The sequence below is a fragment of the Lichenostomus cassidix genome, unplaced genomic scaffold, assembly GCF_008360975.1.
Source record: "Lichenostomus cassidix isolate B80296 unplaced genomic scaffold, HeHo_3.0 HiC_scaffold_40, whole genome shotgun sequence".
NCBI lineage: Eukaryota > Metazoa > Chordata > Aves > Passeriformes > Meliphagidae > Lichenostomus > Lichenostomus cassidix.
This window is the reverse complement of record NW_028147459.1, coordinates 63,717-73,716: the sequence shown is the minus strand read 5'-3', so window position 1 is coordinate 73,716 and position 10,000 is coordinate 63,717. Positions and strand designations below refer to the sequence as shown.

Sequence of the window (10,000 nt, the reverse complement as noted above, 5' to 3'; positions counted from 1 at the left end):
AGGCTCGCGCGGCCGTGGGAGGGGCAGGAGCGGCGAGGCCACGCCCTGGGGTGACGTTGTCGTCGCGTCTGTGACGCCATCACTCTGCGTCGCGCGGGGAGCGCGCGGGACGGCGCCGGTCAGTGTGGGAGGGGCGAGGAGGGGCGGGGGGGACCGGGGCGGTTGGGGGAGGGGTCAGGGGGTCCCCCGGGGCGGGAGGGGCCGTACCTGTCCTTGCGGGGGGGAAGGAATTCCCCGTGTGGCCCAATTTGGGGGCAGGGCCATCCGAGTGTCGCCGGAAATCTGACTCTCTAATACCAGTTTGGCCCAGTTGGGTGCTGGGGGGATTCCTGTAGAGCCTTGGGGGAGCTCGGGGCTCCCATTACGGCCCTGTTTGGAGTCAGCGTGTCCCTATTTGGGGTCAGTGGGTCCGAGTACGGCCCTGTTTGGGGTCAGCGTGTTTGGTCACATCTGGGGACATCTTCGCCCCAGGGATGAGCAGTGACCTGGATGTGTTCGTGGGGAACACGACGCTGATCGATGAGGAGGTTTATCGGCTCTGGCTGGACGGGCACTCGGGTGAGGGACACCGGGGATACCCGGTAACAGGGCTGGGGACACCTAGGGCCACCTGGGACACACGTGGGGACACTTGGGACACACCTGGGGACAGCTGAACACATCTTGAACATACAAGGGACACATTTGGAATACCTGTCACACACTTGGGGACAGCTGGGGCACCGAGGGAATGGCTGGGACACACCTGGGAACACCTGGGGACAGCTGAACACATGTGAGGCACGTTTGGGACAAGTGGGACACACCCGAACACACCTAGGGGACACCCAATGCCCTCGCTGGTGTCCCCACTGTCCCCCTGTCCCCACAGTGGCCGAGGCAGTGGCACGGCGCCTGCGAGGTGGGGTCCTGGAGCGGGAGGGGACATCAGTGGCGGTCCTGCAGAGCGACACCCGCGACCACTACAGAACGTTCCAGATGCTGGAGCGGCTCCTGCATGCCCCACCCCGGCTGCTGCAGCAGCTGCTGTTCCAGATTCCCCCTGAGCGCCAGGCCTTGCTCGTGCAGCGGTACTGGGGACACTGGGAGGGACTGGGAGGGCACTGGAAAGGAGCTGGTGGGGAAGTGGGAGCGCTGGGAAGAGACTGGGAGCACTGGGGAAGCACTCCGGGGAGTGAGAGCACTCCGGGGGTGGCGGGGGGGGTCTGTCACAGTGTGGGAATTTCAGGAGCAGATTTTGGGGCTCAGAGTGGGGTTTTGGGGTTCCCCTCAGTTTTGGGGCCCCCCAAGTTTTTTTGGTTTCCCTCCATTTTTGTGGTTCTTCCCCTATTTTTGGTATTTCTCTCCCATTTCCCCCAATTTTGGGGTCTCCCCCAGGTACTATGCTTTTGATGAGGCCCTGGCGCGAGAGCTCCTGGGCAAGAAGCTTTCCAAGGGCACCAAGAAGGAGTTGGACGAGGTCAGCGCCCGCACTGGGGTTGGGATCCGCAGCTGCCGCCGCCAGGTGGGACCCCAAAACCAGAGGACGAAATCCCGGAAATGGGAGGGAAGGGAATTGGGGCAGAAACTCAAAAAAAGGAGGGAAAATCCCAAAATGGAGGGGAAACTGAATATGGGGAGAACCCCAAAAATGGGAGGAAACCCCAAAAATGAGGGGGAAGGGAAATAGGGGAGAAATGCCAGAAATGGGGGGAAAACCCCAAAAATTTAGGGGCATTTTCGGGTGGGCGGGGAGGTGGCCTGGCCCTACAGGGGAGCTTGGGGGGTTGTTCGAAGGGGTTTTGTGGGTTCTGGAGCAGTTTTGGGGTCTGGGAGCATCTTGGGGGGTTTTGTGGTGCTGACCCACCTCTGCTCCCCCAGTTTGACAATTTCAAGAGAGTCTTCAAGGCCGTCGAGGAGCTGCGGGGACCTCTGGCCGAGAACATCCAGCAGCTCTTCCTGCTGCCCCCTCCCCTCGCCCGGTGGGTCTGGGGAGCCGAACTGGGTAGAGTGGCGGGGGGGGCCAGGGGGGCCCATTTGCAGGGGGTGCTGGGGGTGTTTGGTGCGTCCCAGGGGGTGCTGAGGGGGTCCCGGGGGGCCCTGGGCTCTGGAGGGACATTCAGGGCACAGCAAATGCCCTCATTGTCAGGGAGGGTTTTGGGGTGCTGAGGTGGGGAAGTGGGGAGTGTTTTGGGGGTGCGGGGGGGCTTGGGCATGTTTGTGCTTCTAGGGATGTTAGGGCCCCTCTGAGCCCCCCATTTTGCCCCTCAGGGACTACGCTGCCATCGTGTTCTTCGCCAACAGCCGCTTCGAGACTGGCAAGCGGCGCCTGCAGTTCCTGAGCTTCGCAGACTTTGCCGCCTGCGCCCAGAGCATGATGGGGCACTGGAGCCAGGGGGCCCTGGGTGAGCCCTGGGGACCCCAAAACCACCCGGGACACCCCTGCCAACCCTGGGGACACTCCCTGCAATGGGGGACATGCAGGTGACACCCCCAGAGGGGGAGGGACAGGGGGAGCCCCAGGGGAGGGGATGCCTTGGAGACATCAGGGACACTTAGGAACTCCTCTGGTGACATCAGGGACCCCCCTGTCTGTGTCCCAGTGTTATGAGCTTGGTGACACTGGTGATGTCCCTCAGAGAGGACCCTGTTGATCCCCAATGTCTATGACTCCAAGGTGTCCCAAACATTTCCGGTGTCCCTGTGACTGTGACATCCCCATGGTGTCCCCTCTGTCCCCTGTGACCCTGCTGTCCCCTCTGTCCCCCATGCTAGCACCGGAGGCAGCTGAGCCGGATGGTGACCTGCCCAAGTCCTTCCTGCAGGACCTGAAGGAGCTGAAGGTGCTGGTGACTGATAAGGACCTGCTGGACCAGCACAAGAGGTGACACCTCAGCATGGGGACACCCCGAAACGGGGACACTTCTGAAGAGCTGTCCTTTAAATGGGGACAGCAGCAACAGGGACACCCCAGAAATCAGCACCCCAAACCCCCTGGGGCACCCTGAGCAATGCTCCCCAGAGTCCTGGGTCCCCCCAGGCTCCCAATGGCCCCCAAAACCAGGTGGGTCTCCCAGACCTTCATGTCCTTCCACATCTTGGGACCTCCCAGGCTTTTTCATCTCCCGAAACCCTTGGATCCCCCCAGACTTCTCAGTGCCCACCTCCAAAGTGCCCTGGGCCCCCCCAAAAACCCCCGTTCCCCCACAAATTCCTGAGCTCTCCAAACTCTGGGTCCCTCTTAGAGTGGGGAGGATGTGCTGCCTGGGTCCCTGGGGGTTCTGGTTTCTGGGGGTCCCTGGGCCCCCTCAAACTGTCCCCTCCCCCCCAGCCTGGTGTGCTCAGCCCTGCGGGGGAAGATCTCCGTCTACAACGAGCTTGAGGCTAATTTCAAGGTGAACCCCCTAAAACAGGGGTCCTGGGGGGAAGGAGGGGCCTCCCAAATCCCTGAGGTCTGTTTGGAGGGGGAGGGGCCTACCCCAAAATCTTGGGACCACCCTAAGATTCCGGGGAACCCCCCTAGACACCTCTGGGGGAGGTTGGGTGAGTGGGGGGGTCTCAGCATTAGGGTCCCTTCAGATTTCAAGGTGCCTCGGGCAAGGGGGTGTGGGGATGTGGTGGGGGTCCCTGAACTCCTGAGAGCCCCCCAGGTCCTGGGTCTTCTTTTTGGGGGGCTCAGGGTGTCCTGGGAGGGAGGTCCCACCTGTGGAGGTTCCACAAAATCCTGGGCCCCTCTTGGGAGGGATTCCCGGACCCCAGGGAGGCTGAGGGGGAGGTTTTGGGTTTAGGGGGGTCCTGGGCGAGGGTCTCGGGTTCGGCGGAGTCCTCAATACCCCCTTTCCACCCCACTTCAGGCACTGTCCCGGGCACTGGTGAATGTGGGGGGGAAGTTGACCCACGCCCGTGATGTGCGGGATTTCTTCGTGGACCTGGTGGAGAAGGTGAGGAGGGGACCCCAAAAACGGGAACCCAAAGAATTTCTGGGACCCCTGAAATGGGACCCCCTAAACTGGGATCCTCCCAAAAAATCCAGGTGCATTTTGGGGTCCCCGCAGGTGATCGAGCCTTGTCGCTCTGACAAGTGGAGCCCAGGGGACCTGCGGCTCTTCCTGACTCACTACACTGCAGCCCCCCGGAACCTGCCGGGCTTCAGGTGAGACCCCAAAACCAGGAACACCCTCCAAACTGCCCGAATCCCACCAAAACCTGCTGGGCTTCAGGTGAGCTCCTGATATTGGAAACGCCCCCCAAGTCCCCTGATCTTCCCCCAGCAGCCTTTAGGGGGACCTTAAAACCACCCCAAAACTGGGCTGTGAGGTGGTTTGAAACACTGGGGGGGCACTTACCCTAAAGTGAGGGACTCCTCCCAGACTTTTCCCCCAAACTTTTACTGTTTTGCAGGCACCAGGCTCTGTGGGAGCGCTACATGGCCGCCATCACTGCCTGCCTGCTGCGCATGTACCACGACTGAACCCCGAATGGGGTACTCCAAAACCGGGCGGCTCCAAAAATGGGGGACCCCAAACCAGGGCACCCCGAGGATGTGACACCCCTGGGATATTAAAGGATCTGGGAGCTGCAATGCCCCCCCGAAATGGGAAGGGACACCCCAAAAATGGGGCAGCCTCAATATATGTGACCCCAAAAAGGAGGGGGCTCCCAAAAACCTGACAGCTCAAGGATGGCGGATCAACATCCCAAAATTTGGATATTTGGAGTCTGGGGAATCCCCCAGAAATGGGGACAATGAGCACCAGGACACCCCAAAATCTGAGGATCCAGGAGTAGCAACACCCCAAAAATTGGGCCATTGGGAATGGGGGGGACCCCATGAATGGGGTTGCCCCCAAAAATGGGACACTCTGAAACTGAAATACCCCCAAAACCACATGGAGACTCCTCAAAATCGGGGCTGTCTGACAACCAGGACCCCCCAAAATGAGGGAAAATGCCAAATCTTGGGGTGCCCCTCCAGTGTGACCCCAAAATGGAAAGTTGTTGTAATAAAGAGGTGGAATTGGAGCTAAATTGGGGGTGTTTGTGGGAAAAGAGATGGGGAGAGCCCGAAATTTTTAGAGGAAGGGCAGGTTTTGGGGGGGGAGGAGCAGAACTGGGGGGTCCTAAATCTCAGGGAGAGGATGGAGGGGGGGGTCCCAAGGCTCTTGGGACAGGAAGGTTGGGGATCCCCAAAAGCTCCAAGAGGAGGGGAGGCAGGGTTGGGGCATCCCCAAAATCTGAAAAGAGGGAGGAGGAGGTCTGGAGGTCCCCAAATCTCGGGGTGGGGCGGGGAATGAGGGGGAGGGGTTGGGAGAAGGGCCGTCCCGCGCTCCGGAGCTAATTTTGCGGGGGAGGAGCTTTTGACCTCGGGGGGAGGGGCCAGAACCGAGAAGGGTAAGTGAGGCCACGGGGGTTGGGGGGGGAGCCCACCCCCCTTCCCACGGCGGGGATCCCCGCCGAGACGCCTCTCCCCCGCATCGACGCCGCTCCTTCACTAGACCCCGGCGGGGGTTTTGGCGGGGGAGGGGCGTCCCGGGGATGGGGAGGGGCTTCCAGGCGGGGCCTGGGCCCCCCGCGGGGGTTGCAGAGTTTGGGGTGACCCCCTCTGCCGCCCCCAGCGCAATGGGCCCCATCTTGTCGTTCCTGCTCCTCTTCCTCGGCGCCACCGTGGCCCCCGCGGCCCCCCCGGACCTGGAGGAACCCGAGGATTACGCGGTGGGGAAGGGGCGATTCGGTGTGGGAGGGCGCGGGTGGGTTCTGGTCCCCCTCCGCAAACGTTCCTCGCCCCCAAAAGCCTGGGTCCCCCCTCCCAAAAACTCTTTGGCCCCTCCCCCATTCCCAAACTTTTGGAGCCGTTATGGGAGAGGGGCTGGGATGGAGGGGGGGCGGGGCGAGGGGGGAAGGGGTCATTTCGGGCGGGTGGGTGACCACTCTCCCTTGCCCCCCCAGGAGTGCAGCGATGGCTACGAGTGGGACCCCGAAACCGAGCACTGCAAAGGTGTTGGAGAGGATCTGGGGGGTCCCCAATTTGGGAGGGGCTTGAGGGTCTCCAGTTTCGGGGGGTGGCAGGGTGGAGGCGGCTCAGGTTTTCGGGTGTCTCGGGGTCCACGGGAGGCCGGAGGTCCCGGCCCCCCTCGAGGATGGTTTGGGGGGGTTCTCGGGGTTCCGAGGGTTGTTTTGGGGGGGGAGTGTCTCGGGAGTCTCTTCTCGGTGTTCTCTCCCCAGGGGTTATTTCAGGGGGAGTCGGGGCTCCCTCCCAGAATGTGCAGGGGAGGAGTGGTTGGCGATCTCGGGAAGTGTGTTGAGGGGTCCAGCAGGGTTTGATGGGGTCTAAGGGAGTGTTTTGGGGGAGATCTTCGAGCTGTTTTGGGGTGGGTGGGCACGGAGCCCCTCTCAGGATATTTTGGGGGTTTCGTGGGTTCGGAGCCTGCTTTTGGGGGGTTCCCCTCTCACTGTCGCCCCCGAACCCCCCAGACGTGGACGAGTGCGCGGGGGAGGGGCCAGCGCCGTGCCGGGGGTCCATGAAGTGCCTGAACCATTTCGGAGGCTACCTGTGCCTGCCCCGCTCGGCCGCGCTGCTCAGCCCCGGCCCCGAACACGCCCCACCACCGCCCCCGCCGCACGCCCCGCCCCCGCCCCTCCCGGCCCCGTCTCCCGACGGCCGCTGCCCCCCCGGGTTCGGCCCCGCCCCCGACGGCACCTGCGCAGGTGAGTGGGGGGCGGGGCCTAAAAGATGGGTGGTGCCGCGGTGCTGGGCCGCGACGAGGGGCGTGGTCGTGCGTATGGAATTCGGGGGCGGAGCTGTGGGAAGGGGCGCGGCCAAATGGGAGGTGAATGTGGCCAAAGTGTAGAATGGGGAAGGGAGTGGGTGGTGCGAATTTGAGGGCGGGGCTAAAGGTCTAGGCGCTCTTGGGGGGCGTGGTCTGGGAGGGTGGGGCCGGTCCAGGGGCGATTTCACACAGGGGTAGGAGCGGTAATTTCGGGGGGGTGCTTGCATGGGTAGGGAGGTGACCACGCGATCAGGGTCAATCGGGGGGGGGGGTCCTGGTGATTTTCCCCTTCCTGTGCTCCGCCCAGACGTCGACGAGTGCGCAGGGCCCCCCCCGTGCCGGCCCAGCCAGGACTGCATCAACCTCCCCGGGAGCTTCGAGTGCCGCTGCCCCCCTGGGTACCGACACCGGCACACCGAGTGCGTGGGTCAGTGCTGGGAGGCTCTTGGGGGAGGGCTGGGGGTTTAGGGGAATCGTAGGGGAGATTTGGGACTAGGATATACGGGAGGGGGGGGGGGTTGTGTGCTTTAGGGGAAATAATGAGGGGCCTTGGGGGACCTATGGCAGGATTTTTGGGGATTTGGGGTGGGGATATAGGGTGAAGGGGGCTATGGGGATCTATGGGGAGGATTTGGAGTTCTGGAAAATTTATGGGTTGTTTTGGGGTATTTTTGGGTGTTTCTGGTGCAGATGAGGACGAGTGCCAGTTCCGCTGGTGCCAGCACAGCTGCGCAAACTCCCCCGGAGCCTTTGCCTGTCGCTGCCACCCCGGGTTCAGCCTCGGCCCGGACGGCCGCTCCTGCCTCGGTCAGAGCCCTCCCAGATCACTGGGACCCCACCGCAGCACCCCCACATGTGTGCGGGGAGGGCTTCCCCCACTGTCACTAGGCTCTGGAGGGTTGGGGGGAAGGTGACACCCCACAAAACCCCTCCTAAGCCCTCCTGTCCCCCCCAGACGTGGACGAGTGCTCCATGGGCGCTCGGTGCTCCCAACGCTGCCTCAACACCTTCGGTTCCTTCCGCTGCCGCTGCCGCCCCGGCTTCGTCCTGGGTGCCGATGGGCACGAGTGCCTCGGTAAGACACGCCCACCCCGGTGTGGACACGCCCCCGATCCTGGACACGCCCTCGGATAAATAGCCACGCCCATAAAGCAATAGCACCTGTCCCCCTGTCATCCCCCATCCTCACTGTCTCCCCCCCACCCCGTGGGGTCTCTCAGATGTGGACGAGTGCCAGGGGGGTGTCCCATGCCAGCACCGCTGCCAGAACCTCCCGGGGGGCTTCAGCTGCCTCTGCCCACCTGGCTATGCTGAGGACGCAGGGGTCTGCCAGGGTATGGGGGGCTGAGGAAGGCATTGGGAGGCGTTTGGGGGGTTATGGGCTGAATTGAGGAGTCCTGGGAGTACCATAGTGGGGAGTTGTTGGGCTTTGGAGGGGTTGTGGGGCGGTTTGGGGGTGTCTATGGTGTGGTTTGTGGGCTGGGGGGACTTTGGGGACAACATGGGAGCTGTTTGTGGTGAGTGGGGAACTTTGGGAGCTCCATGGGGAAGCTGAAGGGGCTCAGGGGGTGGTTTTGTGGGGGCTGTGGGGATGATTGGCAACTGTGGAATTTGATGGCCCTTCCATGTTGGTGATACCAGGGGTGAATGAGGGTTTGGGGGCAGCTCTGGGGTGTTTTACGGGAGCTCTGGGGGACTGAGGGCTCTGTGGTCAGTGTGGAGGCATTGTGGGGGCTTAGCCTACCCCAAAGCCCCCCGCCCCCCCATTCCCCTTCAGACCGGGACGAGTGCGCCGACGGCTCCCACAGCTGTGGAGGGACCCAGACCTGCCTCAACACTTTTGGGGGGCACCTCTGTGTCCCCCGCGAGCTCTGCCGGGGACCCTACACCCCCCACCCCCGCAGCAATGGGTATGGACTCCTCCCACACACACCCCAAAATCCCAGGGAGTGGGCCTGACCTCTCCACACAACCCCAAAATCTGGGAAAGGTTCCTCTCTACCCCTATCAGGTCACCCCTGAATTGTGGGGCAATCCCTGTAACCTCACCAAGATCTGATGGGATTTTTTGGGGCCCCCGGGAGGATTCCCAGGTTTGGAGACCCCACCTGATACCCCTTTCTGGACCCCCAGGACCTGCGTGTGCCCCAAGAGTGTCCCCGGCTGTGCCTCCCGCCCACGTTGGCTCCTCCATCGTTTTCTGGCCATCCCCCAAATTCCCGATGTTCCCACTGGGATTTTCCAGCTCCAACACCCCCCGGGGGACCCCCAAAGGCTGCGGCTGCGGGGGAGTCCTCCTGGCACTTTTCGCCTGCGGGTACCAGAGGCTGGGGGCTTTTGGAGGGAGGGGGGCTTGTAGTGGGGCTCAGCAGGAACTGGAGGGGCCTAAGGGGGAATTTGGGGCTGTCTGGGGCAGTTTTGATGGGGCTCTGAGGTATTTTGGGGGTCTAGAGGGCAGTGGGGGAGCGTTAAGGAGTGTGGGGATCTGTGGGATGGTTTTGGGCTGGAGGGCGGTTTGGGGTCTCTGTGGTGCCTCTCGGTGTTTTGGGGGCGTCATTAGGGCATGGGGGGGAGTGGGAATCTGGGAGGTCCGGGGAGTGGGGTTGGGGTCTCTGTGTGACCCTGCCCCCTCTGCAGGCACTGACCAATCACAGCTCGCTGCTGGAGATCACGCGCCCCCTGGCGGGCCCGCGGCAGCTGCTGCTGGAGGTTGAGCTGCCGCTGCCAGGGCCACGCCCCCCACCTTCCGAGACTCCGCCCCTCAGCACATGGGATCCCCCTCTGCCGGGTGGGCGTGGCCTGGCCTTGCTCCGCCTCCACTTGTCAGTGGGGGCCCACCCATTCTAGGGGCGGGGACACCCCCAAACTGCCCAGGAACCCCCAGACCCACCCAGGGTGCCCCCAGCCCTGCCCTGAGCCATCCAAACCCACTCTTGACCCCCGAAAACAGCCCCAGGACACTCAGTTTCCTCCTAGATCCTTACAACCCTTCCCAGGGCCCCCCAAAGAAACCCCTGCGATACCCCAAGGACCTCAAGCCCCCCGTGGACCACCTCAAACTTCCCATGGAACCCCAAAACCTCCCTGGGACAACTCTCACACTACCTGGGACCACTAAGCTCCTTCCCTGGGAACCCAATTTCCCTCATAGGATCCCCCAAACAATCCCCAGGACCCCCAAAGAACCCCCTGAGGCCCTTAATTTGGGGGCAAAGAATGAGTTTGCTGGTGCTGAGTAGTTTGGCGTGGTGGGA

General features: G+C 62.8%; 2 protein-coding genes across 8 annotated transcripts; both read left to right on the top strand.

Moving 5' to 3' along the window:
• Nucleotides 1–11: 11 nt before the first annotated feature.
• Nucleotides 12–5,007, top strand: FIBP (FGF1 intracellular binding protein). Of its 5 annotated transcripts, XM_085046222.1 has the most exons (11): nt 14–118; nt 472–558; nt 872–1,070; nt 1,378–1,504; nt 1,861–1,961; nt 2,251–2,384; nt 2,755–2,863; nt 3,311–3,374; nt 3,834–3,920; nt 4,035–4,132; nt 4,381–5,007. In XM_085046222.1, the coding sequence occupies exons 2-11, from the start codon at nt 474–476 to the stop codon at nt 4,448–4,450; spliced, it is 1,074 nt and encodes a 357-aa protein (XP_084902348.1). In that variant the 5' UTR covers nt 14–118; nt 472–473; the 3' UTR covers nt 4,451–5,007. The 5 variants fall into 5 exon arrangements, 4 of the variants coding, with proteins under 4 accessions (XP_084902346.1, XP_084902348.1, XP_084902349.1 ...); XM_085046220.1 differs by having other exon boundaries at nt 13–118; nt 872–1,504; XM_085046223.1 differs by lacking the exon at nt 472–558 and having other exon boundaries at nt 18–118.
• Nucleotides 5,008–5,319: 312 nt separating this feature from the next.
• Nucleotides 5,320–9,977, top strand: LOC146422312 (EGF-containing fibulin-like extracellular matrix protein 2). Of its 3 annotated transcripts, XM_085046256.1 has the most exons (11): nt 5,320–5,370; nt 5,595–5,691; nt 5,926–5,974; nt 6,451–6,684; nt 7,054–7,173; nt 7,437–7,553; nt 7,702–7,821; nt 7,967–8,080; nt 8,524–8,656; nt 8,880–9,063; nt 9,384–9,977. In XM_085046256.1, the coding sequence occupies exons 2-11, from the start codon at nt 5,599–5,601 to the stop codon at nt 9,591–9,593; spliced, it is 1,374 nt and encodes a 457-aa protein (XP_084902382.1). In that variant the 5' UTR covers nt 5,320–5,370; nt 5,595–5,598; the 3' UTR covers nt 9,594–9,977. The 3 variants fall into 3 exon arrangements, with proteins under 3 accessions (XP_084902382.1, XP_084902383.1, XP_084902381.1); XM_085046255.1 differs by lacking the exon at nt 5,320–5,370 and having other exon boundaries at nt 5,403–5,691; XM_085046257.1 differs by lacking the exons at nt 5,320–5,370; nt 8,524–8,656 and having other exon boundaries at nt 5,400–5,691; nt 9,384–9,524.
• The last annotated feature ends 23 nt before the right edge of the window (nt 9,978–10,000 follow it).